General features: G+C 46.6%; 1 protein-coding gene and 1 pseudogene across 9 annotated transcripts in view; both read right to left on the reverse strand.

Moving 5' to 3' along the window:
• Positions 1-2,357: 2,357 nt before the first annotated feature.
• Positions 2,358-18,854, reverse strand: part of LOC105498881 (protein tyrosine phosphatase domain containing 1) — a 133,103-nt gene continuing 116,606 nt past the window's right edge. For 3 of the 9 annotated variants that reach the window (XM_071077527.1, XM_071077528.1, XM_071077529.1), the window contains exons 10-11: positions 12,946-13,112; positions 2,363-3,042 (exon numbers count right to left, since the gene is read on the reverse strand). In XM_071077527.1, the coding sequence (XP_070933628.1) occupies positions 2,760-3,042; positions 12,946-13,112 (450 nt within the window). In that variant the 3' untranslated portion in view covers positions 2,363-2,759. Of the gene's footprint in view, positions 3,043-8,185; positions 9,149-12,945; positions 13,113-17,783; positions 17,915-18,854 lie in introns of those variants that run through there. The other 6 variants (XM_071077524.1, XM_071077523.1, XM_071077526.1 and 3 more) reach the window with 5 other exon arrangements.
• LOC139358266 (lysine--tRNA ligase pseudogene) lies at positions 6,007-8,044 on the reverse strand (annotated as a pseudogene).

An 18,854-nucleotide genomic window follows, 5' to 3' on the forward strand; every position in this document is an offset into this window, starting at 1 on the left:
TGACAGCATGCAAAAGAATCAAGACATTTAACAGGAAAAAAAAAATCTAGATTTCTTGCTTTTCTAAAAAAAATTGGCATCTCTGGCTACACTCAGCCTACATTCCAACATGACAGTATTTTCTTTATGTGCAGCATGGGCTCTGCTGTTTGTCACAGTCCCCATTGAGCCTGCTTCATTCTTACTACGAGCCTGGCCTCTGAAGTCATCTAAATTTGTGTCCTCTGGCCTGGAAGCACGGCCTCTTCTTTTGAAATACAGCTCCTGCCCCACTTTAGTTAGTGGGGTTTTGGTCTCAGCTGTTAATCACAGTACCTTAAAAACGGAGGTGAGTGGGTAACACACACTGGTAAGTCCTATAAGGGGACAGTACCTCAGTAAGGCCAGTGTCCCCTCCTGGAAATGTAGTAAACATGAACTAGGAGAAGGAAGTCCTCTTAGCCTCAGATCTCAAGCTGTAATGACATGTGAGAAGAAGTCAGCCCACAGCAGAAAAAGCAAAGCAAGAGTAAAGAAACAGAGACAAGGCCGGGCATGGTGGCTCACGCCTGTAATTCCAGCATTTTAGAGGCCGAGGCGGGCAGATCACAAGGTCAGGAGTTCGAGACCAGCCTGGCCAATATGGCGAAACTCCATCTCTACTAAAAATACAAAAATTAGCTGATTGTGGTGACACACGCCTGTAGTCCCAGCTACTCGGCAGGCTGAGGCAGGAGAATGAATCACTTGAACCCGGGAGGCGGAGGTTGCAGTGAGTTGAGATCACGCCACTGCACTCCAGCCTGGGTGACAGAGCAAGACTCTGTCTCAGAAAGGAAAAGAGACAAAAAGCAGAGAAAGAGGTCATGATAGCAGCTGAGTCCCCACATCCAGGCATCCTCAAGGCCACTCCCCCGCTTCCCCACTGAGCATCAGAAGCTGTACATTTCCCTCTTTTCTCCCCGGAGCTGGAAGGAATTTCTGTCACTTGCAACCAGAGATGCTACTAATGAAATGGTTAGGAGGAGGACTGGCTTGAAAGTGACATCTGCAATCCGCATTTCTACCATGCTATTTGCGATTTTGGACAAACTGCTGATCTTCTTTCACCTCAGTTCATCTGTCTGTTCGGTGGGCACGGGGCACGAGGCAAATGCTTGCCTCCGCAGGTGGAATGGAGTTCTCATAATGTAACGTACATAAAGCATTCAACTCGGTGCTTGTGCATAAATAGGTATGCAGAAAGTATTTCATCAACACTGAATTTTAAGATAAATGTTTAATAAAAACTAGTGGACTGGAAAAAGGAGTGAGTGAACTCCTGGAGAATTGTAATAGTGGTTTCTTTTTAAAGATAGGATGTCACTCTATCACTCAGGCTGGAGTGCAGTGGCACGATCATAGCTCACTGCAGCTTCGAACTCCTAGGCTAAAGCGATCCTCTCACCTCAACATCCCAAGTAGCTGGAACTACAGGTGGGGGACACCACGTTTGACCATTTAAAAAAAGAATGTTTTTTTTTTTTGGTAGAGACAACGTCTCCCTATGTTGCCCAGACTGATCTCAAACTCCTGGCCTCAAGTGATCCTCCTGCGTTGGCCTCCCAAAGTGCTGAGATTATACAGGTGTGAGCCACCGCCCCAGGCCAGCAGTGTTCTTTAAGGTGATATTTCCAAATCAGTACTGCTTTCAGAAACTTGGGAATATCCCACAAGAAACTAGGCGTCACCCAGATGGACTTGGATTTGTTTTACGGCTCACTGTTTAAGTAAATGTGTGATCCTAAATCAGTTATTTACATTTTTTGACCCTGAGTGTCTACCTATAAGGTGGAGATAATAATTCTCAGCTCTTTTAGTTATTTTGAGAATCAAATTAACGCGTTAATACGAGGGGTGCATAGTAGTCTATGGTAAGCATTGAATAAACTGCAGTTAGGACTGTTGTGATGGAAAAAGAACAAAATCCATGGACAAGGGCTAACCAAAGGCTTCATTTCTGTGGAGTCATTGCCATTGTAATGTCTAGTATTTGAAGCTCAATTGAGCTGGAATTGCATAGTAAGTCATCAGAGCACAATGCTGTTCTGTTCGGTTGTGCCAAGAACTTACCTCCTGCACCACCTCCAGCCCAGCTAAGCCCAGCATCTCCCACTAGTTAAAGTCCTCCTATGTTAGCTTTCAGCAACAAGCTTTTAAAGCAGGTTTCCATTAAAAATGAAAAAAACAAAAACAAAACAAAACAAAAAAAACTCTGGATGATTAATTAGCAGCAGAATAACCCAAATCAAGAGAGAGATCACAATGTGGAAAGTTTTTTTTTTTCTTTTTAAGAAGTGAAGTCTAGCAACTTTCAAATTACAGACAAAATGATGAAAGTTTTTGACATTTTGAGGCCAAAATACGACTTTACACTGTTGATTCCCTAGACCTAAACCCACTTCCTTGTGTGGAGAACACACCAGTGGAGGAAGTGGAGGAGGAATAACATGGGTCCCCACGAAGCTTTGCCTCTTTGTTCGGTTTTGGCAGCAAGCCCAACTCTGACTTGCATAAAATCTCCTGGAGCGTTTGTTCCAACAGTTCGCTCTGCACGGCCCCGCCCATCCTGCAGGCCTGGGGCAGCCTGGCCGCGGTGGCCAACGCCTGGGCTAACTCAGGCAGGACCAAGCCAGCAGTATCTATTCCTTTAATGAGCTCTTGAAAATAGTGCCCGATAGACACGTTGTCCTTTTCAGGGACCTGGGGGACCATGCCGTCATGCATGAGCCTCTTCATCTCTATCCTGAGCTTTTTGTCCTTTCTTGCAGAAACTGTACCGCATTCGGGTGCTGCTGCAGGAGCCTCAGCATCTGATGGCAGAGCTGGTGGGGGGCTGTGAGGTCCCGGGCCACCCATTGCATCCTCTCCAACTCGGAGCCATGCTCCAGCTCCAGCTCCTGCTTCAAGGTAACCATGCAGCTGCAGCTGTGGATGCCGCTGATCAGGCAGTTTCCGATGGTTTCGATCATGGTCCTTCTGCTGGTGGCACTGGTGGGCAGGTCTGATGAGCCTCTGTGTGTCCTGCCAAGGGAGCACTAACACACACTTAGGCAAGCCCTGCAGGGAGGCCCTCCAGCCCACAGGCTCTGCTCTGCCCGGGCTTCCACCCTGAGTCAGGGAGGCCCCAGACCTGGCAGACACTGCTGGTTGCCAGACCACTACCCGTTTTTCACCTCTTTCCTACCCAAAGAACTCTGATTTTTTGGAGAAACCAATGTGGGCAGCTAAAAATACGACATTCATTTCCTGCTTCCCTTGACATTGGGAGTAACCAGGTGTGCAATGGAAGCAGAAGTAGAATCCAGTCAGGTGGGCTTCTGGGAAGCTGCTTAAAAGTGGGTAGGTGCCCCTGGGACCAGTCTTGATCCTTCCCTTTCTCCTTGCCGGGATCACGGACAGGATGCCTATATGCAACAGTCATCCTGTGACTACTTGCTGACAAGAGCACATACCAAATAGCTGAGAGAAAAGGGCTGGAGCATCATGGCTCCCAAGCCAGCCAGCCTTGACTTCCTACCTTGAGACATTTCATTAAAGTAAAAAAATAGAACCCCTAATTATTTAAAGCCACTGCTCATGGACTTCTGCTACAGCCAAATGCAGACCATTATTGAAAGAATAGCCACATGGAAGAAATCACCTGAATAATTTAGAGGGGAATAAATGAAATCTAAGATACAACCATTCTAACATTTCTAGAAAAAGTCAAGATCTCATACTCTAGAACTGGTGGTCTTCAGTTCACCCCTGAAGCCCAGCACCAAGCTGGGCACAGCGGCTCACACCTGTAATCCCAATACTTTGAGACCCAAGGCAGGTGGATTGCTTGAGCTCAGGGGTTTGAGGCCAGCCTGGGCAACATGGCACAACCCCATCTCTGCAAAATATGCAAAAATTAGCTGAGCATGGTGGTACATGCCTGTAGTCCCAGCTATTCTGGAGGCTGAGATGGGAGGATCCCTTGAGCCCAGGAGGTCAAGGCTGCAGTGAGCCGTGATTGTGCCACTGCACTTCAGCCTGGGTGACACAGCAGGACCCTCTCTCAAAAATAAGTAAAATAAATAAAACCCAGTACCAGTATCACCCGGTGATCAGGTCTTTCCAGATGGGGCAGCAAAAAGTAGAGGAAAGCACACCAGTGGAGCCACACAGACCCAGGAGAACCTTGGTTCTTGCTAGCTGGGTAGACTTGGATCTCAGTTTTCTGCCTTCTAAGAAAGGGATCCTGGCCAGGCACAGTGGCTTATGCCTGTAATCCCAGCACTTTGGGAGGCTGAGGCGGCCGGATCACCTGAGGTCAGGAGTTTGAGACCAGCCTGGCCAACATGGTGAAACCCTGTCTCTACTGAAAATACAAAAATTAGCTGGGTGTGGTGGCAGGCACCTATAATCCCAGCTACTGGGGAGGCTGAGGCAGGAGAATTGTTTGAACCTGAAAGGCGGAGGTTGCAGTGAGCCAAGATGGTGTCATTGCATTCCAGCCTGGGTGACAGGGTGAGACTCCGTGTCAAAAAAAAGAGAAAAAAACAAAAAACAAACAAACAAAAACTCAGGAGTTGGGGGAGTGGGCTCAAGCATGTGCACTAAGGGGTAAAATGGTGGAGTGTAACTGTTATATGACTGTCTAGGAACACTCGACCAGGACAGGAAGAACGCCTCAAGTGAGCATGCTCACAACTCCAGTAAACGCACTGTGCATGCAGCTCCTCTTAAGTGCTGGCGGGCCACTGCACATGGGGACAGCCCACCCCACTGGAAGAATTAGGGGAGAAGGGACGCAACTGCCCGGAAGCATGCCAATGTAGAAAACCCCCGGTCAAAGGTCAAACAATGCACTCTGAAGTTTCCCGCTGGCCCTCTTCCAAATGTACTTTCTTTCTTTTTTTTTTTTTGAGAAGAGACAAATGGTTTATTTGGTAACAAGGATTAAAAAGAAATGTTTAATTCTTTGTCTCTCTTCTGATGACTGAACTGAACCGCGGTAGTCAAATGGAAAGCGACACACAAGAATTCCCTTGCAGACCTTGATCTTTTGCAGAAATGCAAAGACGCCTGAGTTATACAACTTGCAATTATTATTTTCTAGACAGAAGTGCCAGCTGTTGTGCTTTCCAGCATATCAGTGGTTGCTACATTCTCCTTCTTGTCTTCGGGTTTCATGGCAGGAAACAGAAGTACTTCCTTGATGTTGTTGGAGTCCATGAGAAACATGGCGACTTGGTCAATGCCCATGTCCCAGCCAGCTGTGGGGGGCAGCCCGTATTCCAGGGCAGTACAGAAGTTTTCATCTATGAACATGTTGATCCTCTGGAAGGATGGGGTGAAGTCAATATCATAGACTTGGCCCTCTGGGCCACCTGGGGGTAGGTGACCTTGTAACTGCCTGTAATATGCTTCACCATCCCTGAAACCATCTTCTCCATGACTTCCATGAGATTGTGATAGTCTGCATGGGCCATGTAGAACTCACAGGTGGTGAACTCAGGATTGTGTGTCAAATCAATCAATCCCCTCATTCCGGAACTGGCGTCCAATTTCATAAACCTGGTCGATGCCACCAACCACAAGCATGGTAGAGTTCTGGAGCAATTCTCATATATAAATTCATGTCCAGTTTGTTGTGATAAGTGATGAAAGGCTGGGCCACAACTCCCTCTGGGATGATGTTCATCATGGGAGTTTCAATCTCTAGGAATCCCAGCTCATTCAAGAAACTTCTTTTTTTTTTTTTGAGACGGAGTCTGGCTCTGTTGCCCAGGCTGGAGTGCAGTGGCCGGATCTCAGCTCACTGCAAGCCCCGCCTCCCGGGTTCACACCATACTCCTGCCTCAGCCTCCTGAGTAGCTGGGAGTACAGACGCCCGCCACCTCACCCGGCCAATTTTTTTTGTATTTTAGTAGAGACGGGGTTTCACCGTGTTAGCCAGGATGGTCTCGATCTCCTGACCTCGTGATCCGCCCGTCTCGGCCTCCCAAAGTGCTGGGATTACAGGCTTGAGCCACTGCGCCCGGCCAAGAAACTTCTTATATATGTGATGCTCTTAGAGTAGATGATAAATTTCTGCCTCACAAAATATTCAGGATCAAGTCCACATATCTCTGGTGATACCTTGTTTCCTTATCTTTGAGGCCAAAGTGAAGATGTGGTAACATCTGCAAACAGGGAGACAGCAGTGTGATCTCATGCGGAATGATGCTCAGCTCACCTTTCTTGGTTTTCGCAGGACTCCCTGAACTCCAGTTATGTCTCCCTGACACAGTTTGTTATTATGAATAAATTCTTCTTCTGATTTATAATTTCTGGAATTGGCCATGACGTGCAGTTTCACCCCCTCATAGAAGATGAGCTTTCCTCCAGAAGCTCTTGGTATGGATCCTACCTGCCACCTTTAAGGTGATGTCAGTCAGGTGATCCCCAGGCTGTAGGTGACTATATTTTGGGATGAAGTCAGTGAGATGTCTACATGGAACTTGTGTGGGGATGGATCTTCCCCATTGACCTTCAGTTGATGAATTGCTTGACGGTGAATTTTGTTGTATTGATTTGGGTCCAGGCTCTCTTCCTCAGGACCCACACCATTGTCAGTGGTGTGCTTGGTGGCAGCAGTGGTGGCTTGGCTTAGCTGTTTCTCACTGAGCTCTTTCCGCTTGGCTTCCTTCTCTGCTACTTTCTTATTGGCTTTCAGGCGTCTCTTCAGCTCACTTCTTTGATCAGAAAATGGCTTATCCTTGTGAGGCGCTGTGAAAGGAGCAAGTTGACTCAGTCGCAGTTCCCTGCGACCCAACTCTGCCCAGGAGGTTTTGCGCAGGGACCCCCTAACAAGCCTTACAGCAGCTTGTGTCAACATGGCAGAACACCCTGGAACTAATGGTTACCACCACCACTGCACTCCAGCTGGGGCAACAGAGACTTTGTTGCTCAGTTTTGGCTCGCTACCATCCACTTTCACCTCGGCTCCCTGCACTGCTGCCATCTTCCCAGAGGGCCCGACCCAGAAGTGATGAGGATAGTACGTTAATTTCCAGGTCCAAATATACTTTATTTCTTTCAGTCCTGCTGTAAAGCTTTTTAATAAACTGTCACTCCTGCTCTAAAACTTGCCTCAGTCTCTCCCTCTACCTTATTCCCCTCCGTCAAATTCTGTTTGCTGAGGAGGCAAGAATTCAGGTTGCTGCAGACCCACTCGGATTTGCTGCCGGTAACAGATGCAATTCATAAGGAGGGGTGCTGCGGTGATAGCCCCAGTCATTCCGATCCCTGGGGAGCCATGGTACCTGGAGTCCAGCAGGTTAGGAGGAGGAATTTTGGGGTGGGTAGCAAGGAATTGAGAATTCTCTTTTGTGCATGTTATGGTTGAGATGCTTGAGGGCATCCCATCAAGATTTCTCTCTCTCTCTCTCTCTTCTTTCTTTTCTTCTTTTCCTTTCCTTTCCTCTCCTCTCCTCTCCTTTCCTTCTCTTTCCTTTCTTTTCCTTTCCTTTCTTTTCTCTGTCTCACTTTGTCACCCAGGCTAGAGTGCAGGTGCCATCACAGCTTACTGCAGCCTCGACCTTTCTAGATCAAATGATCCTCCCACCTCAGCATCCCGAGTAGCTGGGACTACAGGCTCACACCACTAAGACTGGATAATTTTTGTGTTTTTTGTAGTGATGGGGTTTTGCCATGTTGCCCAGGCTGGTCTGGAACTCTTAGGCCCAAGCGATCTGCCTGCATCTACCTGCCAAAGGGCTGAGATTACAGGCATGAGCTACCATGCCCGGCCCCTATGGGGACTTCAAGGAGGCAGTTTTGTGGGACTGGGATCAAGACAGGGATCTGAGTTGGAGATCTAGCTGTGGGAGTCATCAGCACAGAGGATTTTTAAAGGAAGGGACTTGAGATGAGATTATTTTTGGAGAGAATGTAGACACAGGCCTGAGGGCTGAGCAGTGGGGCACACCAAGATTTGTAGATGTGATAGAGGAAGATGAACATTAAGAAGTGGCCAAGTGAGCTGTAGAAGTTGGGAAAGACAGGAAGGGTAGATCTCCCGGAGGTTGTGGCCATTTTACTTCCCTCGAGTCCAGAAAACAGTTACTAAACACAGACTACTCTATGCAGAGTAACTGGAAGTGAGTGTTTCCTGAGATGTTGGCACATGGGGTCAAGAAAGGAAAGAAGTTAATAAAGAGAAGACTCTTGATTTATTTGTATCCTTCACCCAGTTGGGTCCTTTAAGATTTAAAACATTTCTTTTGAATTTTTAACACTAGTTTGGTTGTACTTCAGCTTCCAAGAAAACTTACAGTTCTGTTCTATATAGGAATATTAAAATGCTACAAGTTGTGGATTATTTTATACTTGTAAAAGGGTCTATTTTCTGATAAGTGAAATGATCTATTTTCTGATAAATATTTTAGGGCTTTCTATTGAGAACAGAGCCACAAATATGAAAAAGATTTAACATAGATTCCACCTTATTTGTTAGCTTGAATGAGTCATTCAAATTTCGGTTTTTATGATAAGGAATAAATGGTACAGTACACTTGTTTTCGAATAGGACAACTCCCATGGAGAAGTGCACACAAGAATAAGCTTGTTTATCTCCCCCAGCCCTGCTTCTCATTTAAAATACACTTGGATTCCCAGCACATAGAGTTATGGTTTTCCTCAGTACCCCCCAGTGAGCCATTAAGCTGGATCGTTAGGGTCCAGAACAGAGCCCTCCAATTCAGAGTGTACCATTAAGCTGGATCGTTAGGGTCCAGAACAGAGCCCTCCAATTCAGAGTGTACCATTGCAGGGGCATTTCTCAAAAGTATTAATTTAGCTCTTCACCGCCACTGAATTTCAGCTTAAAATGGGGCCAGGTGGGGTGGCTCACGCCTGTAATGCCAGCACTTTGGGAGGCTGAGGTGGGCAGATCACTTGAGGTCAGGAGTTCAAGACCAGCCTGACCAACACAGTGAAACCCCGTCTCTACTAAAAATACAAAAATTAGCTGGATGTGGTGATGTGCGACTGTAATCCCAGCTCCTTGGCAGGTCGAGGCGAGAGGACTGCTTGAACCCAGGAGGCGGAGGTTGCAGTGAGCCGACATCGTGCCACAGCACTCCAGCCTGGGTGACAGAGCGAGACTCCATCTCAACTAAAAAAAAAAAAGAAAGAAAAAAGAATTTCAGTTTAAAGTGTTCTTACTCCTTCAGTAGAACCAAGATACTAATGGTTGACAAATTTATCTAAAGGTCAAATCAAAGCATTTGTAAACAACTGGGGAAATAAAATTCACTGAGCTGGAACTTTGTCTTGCTTTCTCTTGTACACCCAGTCACCATCACAGGGCCTAGCACCTGACAGACATCCAAGAGATGCAGACAAATAAATAAATGAATGAGGAAAGTATGCATTTTGTTTTCTGATAATGCCATATGCATACTAGAGTTCAGTAAGCTCAGTTTTTCAATATCCTTTAAATCTTTAAAATAGCTTTATTGTCGGGTACGGTGGCTCATGCCTGTAATCTCAGCACTTTGGGAGGCAGAGGCAGGTGGATCACGAGGTCAAGAGTTCGAGACCAACCTGGCCAACATGGGGAAATCCCATCTCTACTAAGAATACAAAAGTTAGCCTGGCATGGTGGCACATGCCTGTAATCCCAGCCAGTCAGAGGCCGAGGCAGGAGAATCGCTTGAACCCAGGAGGCAGAGGTTGCAGTGAGCCGAGATTGCGCCACTGTACTCCAGCCTGGGCGACAGAGCAAGTCTCCATCTCGGGGAAAAATAAACAAACAAATAAATAAATAAATAAATAAATAAAATAAAATAGCTTTATTGAGTGTAATTTATGTACCAAGAAGTGTATAATTTGCTAAGTTTTGAAACTTCTTTGGTATTTGGAAACCATCATCACAAGCAAGATCACGAACATAGCTATCACTCCCAAAAGTTTCCTCACGCCTTCCTTCTACCCACTCCTGACCTTGCCTCTCCAAGCAATCACTGACCTTCTTTCTCTAATTGTATATGAGTGTGCATTTTCTAAAATTTTATATGAACAGAATCTTGCTCTTTTTTGTCTGGCTTCTTTCACTCAGCAATTTTCAGTTCCATTCATGGGTTCTTGTGTATATCAATTTGTTTCTCCATGCATCTGTACATCTGGGTTGTCTCCAGTTCACGCCTATTAGTTTAAAAAGTTACTTTGAACATTTGTGCACAAGTCTCTGTATGCATGTCCATTTCCTATTCTCACATGCTTTGAAACCTAGGAATGGAATGACTGGATCACATATTTAACTTTTTAAAAATTTGCCAGACTGTCTCAAAGTGTCTATACCATTTCTGACAGCAGTGTATGAGTTCCAGTTCCTCCGCATCCTCATCAACACTTGGTATGCTTTATCCTTTGTAAGAGGGGTGTAGTGCTATCTCCTGGTTTTATTTGCATTTCCTTAAGACAACCTTTGCATATGTTTATTTTTTTCATCTGTGTAGCTTCTTTGGTGAAGTATGCAAATACTTTGCTCAATTTTTTTCAGTTGTTTGTTTTCTTATTGTCGAGTTTTGAGAGTTCTTTATATTCTTTACCTTTTATCAGGTATGTGCTTTGCAAATATTTTTCTCCTTTTTTTTCTGTAAGTTTTATAGTTTTAGATGTTGTATGTAAGTTTATGATCTATTAAGAGATCTATTACATATAGTGTTAAGGATCAATGCCGGTTCCTTTTTTCTTTGTTTTCTTCCTTCCTTTCTACCTTTCTTTCCTTTTTTTTTTTTAAAAAAAAAATGTTTTGGTATATGGATATTCACTGAAAAGGCCATCCTTCCTCCACTGCATTGCTTCTGTAGCCTTGTAAGAGCTCAGATTTGTGGGTTTATTTCCCAACTCTTTATTATTTTCCACTGTTCCATTTGTGTATCCTTATGCCAATATTATTTTGTTTTGATGGTTATAGCTTTATAATAATACTTTCTGATTTTTGTTTTTTATTAAAAATCTTTTTTTCAGAGAGGTCTCACTCTGTGGCTCAGGCTGGAGAGCAGTGGTACAATCATAGCTTGCTGCAGCCTCATACTCCTAGGGTCAAGCAGCCCTCCTGCCTTAGCCTCCCAAATGGATGGCTGGGACTACAGGTACATGCCACCTCACCTGGCTAATTTTATTTTAATTTTTTGTAGAGACAGGGTCTTGCTTTGTTGCCCAGGTTGGTCTTGAACTCCTGGCTTTAAGCGATCCTCTAGTCTCAGCCTCCCAAAGTGCTGGGATTATAGGCGAGAGCCACCATACCCAGCTATAATAGTTCTTCAAATCAGGTAGTGTTAGCGCTTCAACTTTGTTCTTTTTCAAAATTGTTTTGGCTACTCTAGAATCCTTGCCTTTCCATCTAAGCTTTGGAATCGCCTTGTTAACTAAAAAAAAAAGTTTGCTGAGATTAATAACAATTGGATTAATAATTGGATTAAAGCTATAGAACAATTTGGGGAGCACCGACAGCTCAACAATATTGAGTCTTCCTGCACATGAACAATGTATACCTCTTGTGAAAGGAAGATAAATCTTGGGGCACAAAATCACTAAGCCAAAGGGAAAAGTCAAGCAGTGAGCTGTGTCAGGCAACCTGCCTCCCATTTTATTCATAAATAAGATAGCTACAAAGATAAAACAGTTACACACCTCCCTCATAATTTTCCCATAAGGAAATTCTTTTTAAATTAAAAAAATTTTTGACCAGGCCAGTGGCTCACGCCTATAATCCCAGCACTTTGGGAGGCAGAGGTGCGCGGATCGTGAGGTCAGGAGATAGAGACCATCCTGGCTAACACGGTGAAACCCCATCTCTACTAAAAATAGAAAAAATTAGCCGGGTGTGGTGGTGGGGGCCTGTAGTCCCAGCTACTCAGGAGGCTGAGGCAGGAGAATGGTGTGAACCCAGGAGGCTGAGCTTGCAGTGAGCCGAGATCCTGCCACTGCACTCCAGCCTATTTTTATATTTTCTGTCTGTAACGTTCTGAAATATGGAATATAATTATTATAACTTTTAGTGTCTTTATCTATTAATTCTAACATCTGTCTCAGTTCTGATTTGATTTTGATTGTGTGATTATTGTCCTCATTATAGACGATGTTTTCCTGCTTCTTTGCCTGCCTGGTAATCTTTGATTGGATGCCAGACATTGTGAATTTTACTTGGTTGGGAGCTGGATATTTTTGTATTCCTATAAATGGTCAATTTTGTTATGGGATGCAGTGGAGCTACTTGGAAAGAGTTTGATCCTTTCAGGTCTTGCTTTCATTGTTTTTTAGGTGGATCCACAGCAGTGGTTCATCTAGGGCTAATTATTCCCGACTACTCGGAGGCAAGACCTTCTGAGTACTCTTCCCATTGTTCCACGATGTATGAGTTTTTCCGGTCTTGTGGAAATAGGCATTGTTCCTTGTCCTGTGCAAGCATCAGGTGCTCTTCCCTCAGTATTTTTGTTTCCTTGTCTAACCTTGGGTAAGTGTCTTCACAGACATATGCTGATCAGTTCACTGCTAAGTAGTCAAGGAAGACCCTCAACAGGTCTGCAGGATCTCTCTTTGTGTAACCATCTCCTCTCTGAACTCTGTCCTATGTACTCTAACTGCTGTGGTCTCCCTCGACTCTTAGCTCCATCTCCTGAACTCAGGGAAGGCAAATTAATTGGCTATTAACTGTTTACTTTTTGAAGTCCTGAAAGTAATCAGGACTGACCCAGTTCTTAAGGTGCACATTTCAAAACTTGGCATGTTTCAGGACAGACTCAAGGGGAACCTGTCTCTAGAGAATGCAATGTATGATTTCTCCCTTGCATTTATACACGACCTTTGTTGGCCTAGTGCTCTGAAGAGAAAACTGTTGAATCCAGAACCAAACATTGTCTTCCTGTTAATGCAGGGACAAGAGAGGAACCATTCAAGCCATACCTCAGTTTCCTGGGCTGTGCTCTCAGATCTCTGCAGCACCTGCTGAATGTCCTCAGCAAAGCTTTTCTCTCTGTGTACGCATCAGCAATCTTGGCTACCTGGCGAGAACTGTGGTCCCCAAAGAGCTTGAATATCCTGCACATTGGCTCTTCATCACTTAGGCACATCTGATTGAGAAAAGAAAAGTCAGTGAAACTTTCTTTCCTTCCTTTTCTAGCCCTATGCACTAGAGACCTGCCCTACCCAGGCTGATGACATTGTGAATGTGTGAAGCAAGTATTAAAAGTCAGTTGCACAGACACCTTGGTGTGTGTAGAACAGAAGTGATGATAGTACTAGGATGGTCTGGTCGTGATTTAGTAAATGCATGTTGTTATTTCATGGAATCCTCACACAACCACCACCCTTTGCCTTAGATAGTATTTTTTTTTTTTCCAGACAGGGTCTTGCTTTGTCACCCAGGCTGGAGTGCAGTGGTACAATCTCAGCTCACTGCAACCTCTGCCTCCCGGGTTCAAGTGATTCTCCTGCCTCAGCCTCCCAAGCAGCTGGGACTACAGGCACATGCCACCATGCCTGGCTAATTTTTTGTATTTTTAGTAGAGACAGGTTTCGCCATACTGGCCAGGCTGGTCTCTAACTCCTGGCCTCAAGTGATTTGCCCGCCTCAGCCTCCCAAAGTGCTGGGATTACAGGTGTGAGCTACCACACCCAGCCTACATAGTACGGTTTTATGGGTAAGGAAGCTCAGAAGGCGGTAAGTAACTTGCCAGGAAGGGACAGTACTGTGATTAGAAGACAAGGTCCTTCTGAGTCTAAGGTCAGAGCTTTTCCCATGTTGCCACACCGCCTGCCTCATAGGACTGCCGTGAGAATTAAATAGGGTGATGCACATAAGATGCCTGGAGTAGTGCCTGACACCTGGATGACATTAAACCACTGGTAGCTATTGATAATATTACAAGGACCTCCACAAACAAAGTAAGCCCCACTATGGGACTCAGAGCTGAGAACATTTCTAGACGGAGGGGATCAAAGAGGTGCCATGCCCCCTGCCTGCTGCTTCTGCTTCCTCCCCTTCCTTACTCAGCTCAGGGGCAGGCTCTAAATGAATACCCTGGAGGTGACTGCTGAAGATGAGGCAGAACCGTAGCAAATTTGTGAAAAACTAAACCAATTCTTAAAGGCATAGTCTAAAGAGGAATACGTAATTGCACTTCAGGGGCTTGACCTAGCCTGTCCCAAGCAATGTCATTGATCTCAGCAGAAGTGCAAGCTGCAAGGAAGAGAGGAGTGGCCCAGGCGGCTGGCTGAGGGTAGAGGATCTCAGAGTGACCCTGCCCCACCGTGGGGGACCTGATTCAGAGCTAGGAGACCCTCTTCCAGAGCCTCTTTCAGAGCCACATCTCTGCTTTGGGAGTTGGCTTCAGAGTTTCAAGTTAACAGCAGAATTATGAAGTCTCATGAATACTTTTGACTTCTTCCAAATAAATTGTCAACTTAGGACACTGGATGTGGTGCCTCACGCCTGTAATCCCAGCACTTTGGGAGGCCGAGGCGGGTGGATCACGAGGTCAGGAGATGGAGACCATCCTGGCTAACACGGTGAAACCCGTCCCTACTAAAATTACAAAAAAATTAGCCAGGTGTGGTGGCGGGCGCCTGTAGTCCCAGCTACTCGGGAGGCTGAGGCAGGAGAATGGCATGAACCTGGGAGGCGGAGTTTGCAGTGAGCCGAGATCACACCACTGCACTCCAGCCTGGGCGACAGAGTGAGACTCCATCTTAAAAAAAAAAAAAATTGTCAACTTATTTTACACTTGATAATTAGCGAAGACAAGCAACCTAGATGAGGTCCCTAAGGCTGGTGGCTGATGCTACCTAATCTATGTAACATGGAAACTCTGCCTTCTCCTACCCCTCTGGGATTGCTTGGGGAGTCAAGTAGGCTAAAGGTTGTAAATGTGCTTTGTCAACAGCAAAGAATTAAAGACTTTTTAAGGGGTATCCCATCTGACACAAGGATCCATCCTAAACTCAGTGCCAAAGGGGAAAATTACCTCAAAATTCCCTTTGAAGATCCCTTAGCAAGGGAATGTGGAGTGTCTTGTAGAACACATATAGTTTTGTAACAAGGCACACTGTAGATACGTGTGTAGAAACGTACAATGTACAGAGCATTGCACAGAAACAACCAAGTGTTCATATGACACACTGTGCGGAAAACGTGTGCTGAGCATCCAAACGCCAGAATTTCACTCGGCTCTCCAAAGGAGTCACTCCTCACCAGCCATTCAGGAGGCAGCAGAAGGAATAGTTCGCCAGTCTCATCCTATCCCACCCCCTCTCTGAGATGACTGAGGGTGGCTGGAGTCTCATAAATCTCCTAAATCACTGTAGCTGTTTGAGCCCCTTCTACATGTGACCCCTTCAACCCCACTGTGGGCTGCAGGGCACCCACACACGCACAGACACAGGCACCCACACACATGCACATGCACACACGCACCCACACACGCACACACACACACGCAACGCACACACGCACTCACACACATGCACAAACGCACCCGTGCACACACACACATGCACACACACACACGCACACACACGCACCCACACACGCACCCACACATGCACACACATGCACACACGCGCACGCACACACACGCACCCCCCCACATGCATACACACACATGCACACATGCACCCACATAAACGCACACACATACACACCTGCCCACACACACACACGGACACACACATCCACACACACACATATGCACCCACACGTGCACCCACACACCCACACGCGCACCCGCACACCCACACGCGCGCACACACACACATATTCGTCCCTGGGCTTCACGTTACGAATCAAGAATAAAGTTAGCATTGCGTTGTGGATTTGGAAAGTAATCCTCTCCTATACTCCTGAGTAAACATCTGGTTTCAACTACGTAGGGTTGCTGAGTAATTTGACAGCATGGGCAGCTAGGCAAAAAGAAATTTTTAAAAAGTATAATTTAATACCAGATTAATGACTTCTCCACGCTTTCACACAGCTGAGCGAGCTGGTTGTGCTCCTCGGTGTGAAGTGTCTCAAGCACTTCCTTAAGCTTTGCCAGGATATTTTCAGCCAGGATGTTTCTCTGCAATCCATTTGTTCCCCTGCCCCTCAAATAAATGTCCTAAGACACAGAGATGACATGAGTTTGTGGCAAATGCCTGAGGCCAAAGGCCACCTCATCTTTGGGGAAGGTTGAAATACGTCCCTTCCTGGTCACCAAAACACCATCTGGGAGGAGGAAAGAACTCACATTACACCCTGGGGAAGGCTGACAAGACCTAGAGAAGGAAGTGACTGTGAGAACCCTGCAAGATAGCACTTCCAGGCTGGCCCTGCTGTGGACCTGTTACCAGCATCTGTCATGCAAGTCACTACAAGCTCCATCAGGTGAAACTGGAGCCCGCGTTCCTTCAGTCCATTGAGTTTCGGTTAGGACCTACTCTGTCTTCCACAGAAACTCAGCCCAGTGGTAAGACAAATGCTCACAGTCAATGACTGTACAGTTGGATATGCCAGTGGAGTGCAGAGAATGAAGGACCAGGTCTCACTGTGTCTTTTATTGTCTGTATTGTGATGCTTTGACACCTGGGGCCTGCCCTCCCAGGGTTAGCCAACTCTTAGACAGAGTAAAGGATCTCACCTGGGACTGTGCGTTTCAGATGCAAACCAACCAACCCAGATTCCAGACCCCCAACCATCCAGCCTTCTCACCCGCAGGCCACTGTCCACCTGCCCTAATTACCAGACCCAAGGTGCAGCTCCTATGCCTCAGAGCCCACTGAAATGATTCACACTAGCAGTCTTTAGCCTGCTTCCCTTCCCTTCCCCATTTCTTCCCGTGGAAACCACAGCAAAGGCCCTAGACCACAGTTCCCTGCCATTCCCTCTGCCTCCTGATCAACCCTGGGGCTTCCCCATGCGGCCCTGCATGGTGGGGGGCTCCCTCCTCTTGGGAACTGTGAGTAACAAGCTACCTTTTCAATGGCAATCATCTCCTGATCTTTTGGCCCCCACAGAACCAGTGCAGGGAAGTGATTTCTTTTCTACCCCACTCAGAATTTCCCTGGCCCCTCAGAAATGAGAAAAGAACTTGTCTTGAAAAGAGGTGGACCTGGGTTTGAATTCCAGCCTAGCACTCACTACAGAATGCCACTGGTGTATAAATCTTTTCCAGAATTCAGCAGAATGAATACTTCAGGGAAGATGAATGGGCCAGCACCTGGGATCTGGGCCTTTTTTCTTTTCAAAGAAAACTGAAGAGCATTGAAAATGTCCCAGAGGTCCTGCCTTCAGAGCTGGGCACACCAGTCCTCTCCCGCCCTCTTCTCTCAAATCTCTGCCTCCACTCAATCAATCCCCAGCTCTTTCCCACCCTCTCTAGGCTGCAGGTACAGCCGGTATCCCAGTCAGCACTGTCCCTCCGCTCGATCCTCTGTGTCCCGTCAGGGTGAGGATGCCTGGCTACACGTGCTCAACCTTCTTGGGATGGCACCTGCATGACCTGCCCAAACCCCAAATCCAGTCTCAACAAAATTTCTGCGAAGACCTCCAGCATACTTCCTGTGCCCTTTGCAGGTTCCTTAAGGGCTCCCGGGGTCTGAGGAGCCTGTGTGTCTGTCACCTGGGAGGAGGGAAGCCAGAGAGCAGGGCAGGGGACAAGGACCGCCTCCCTTACAAAGGGGAGCTTCAGAGGGTGCCATTACCTCTAGTTGCTTGGTGCATAACTTAAAATCACAATAGAGAAATTAAGGCTGCCACGGACCTGCTCAGGGACGGAAGATGAGGAAGGAGCTGTGCACAAGAAGCTCGGTCGTCGGAGAGGCAGCAAATGCCAGTAGCGTCTAAAACCAGTGGACGAAGAATGGTGAGATGAGCACATACTCAGAGCTGTGGTGGTGACTGCAGGAAGAATGATGTAGAAAAAGTGAGGAGAGATTGCCTCTGGAAAGTGGGACTAGAGGTGGGATGGCAGCATTGCTTTTCATTATAAACTCTTTTCTACACTATTTCTTTGACATGATTTAAAAATAAATATACAAATAAGTGAAAATTCCAGGTTGAGAAATAAAATGATCCATCCAAATGTGTGGTGCTTCTGAGCTGCTGCCCCTGTCTCTGCAGTCACCTAACGGCACCCCTCCCCCAAGAGCCAGGTGATGACTGCCTGGGAGATCAGTGCCTGTCTCTCTACCTGCCCTCCAGCCCCTCAGGATTCCTCTGCCTGCAACCTATTCCTTCTAGACTTTCTTCCTTCCTTCCACGAATATCCAAAGGGCCCGGAGCAATACCAATCATGGTTCCTACAGTCCAGCTGGGGAACTGTTACACAAAGCGTTTCCATGAGACCGTGTGACGTTGTGCTTTCAGATGTCAACGTTATGATGACCCTTTCCAGGTTAAAATGTGTCACTAGCTCCCCTCTGCTTACAGGATAAAATGCAAAGCCATTTGCATGATGTGTAGGGCCTCCTGGAATATGTCCTACCTACCCTTCAGGCGGGTACCCCAAAGCCCCAGGTGTCTCCCACAGCACCTTATACTCAAGCCTCCCTGATCTCCGGGCCAGACCCTCGAACACCTCCTTTCTTAGGTCCTCTTTCTCGGGCCTTGGTATCTGCCACTCTCTCTTCCTGGATTGCCCTCTCCATCAGCGTCAGTCCCACTGTAGATTCTACTCAGCAGCGCCTCCCCTGTGGCCTTCCTGTCCCCTGCGGTGCATTGCAGACCTGCACTGTGGGGTCTCCCATTATATGCGTGGTCCATCTCTCCTTGAAGGACGAAGTCTGAACCCTCATCAGCTCTGCTTCTCTGGTCTTCCACCACAGTGACAAGGCACCTA

This window comes from Macaca nemestrina, chromosome 14 (genome assembly GCF_043159975.1).
Source record: "Macaca nemestrina isolate mMacNem1 chromosome 14, mMacNem.hap1, whole genome shotgun sequence".
Lineage (NCBI taxonomy): Eukaryota > Metazoa > Chordata > Mammalia > Primates > Cercopithecidae > Macaca > Macaca nemestrina.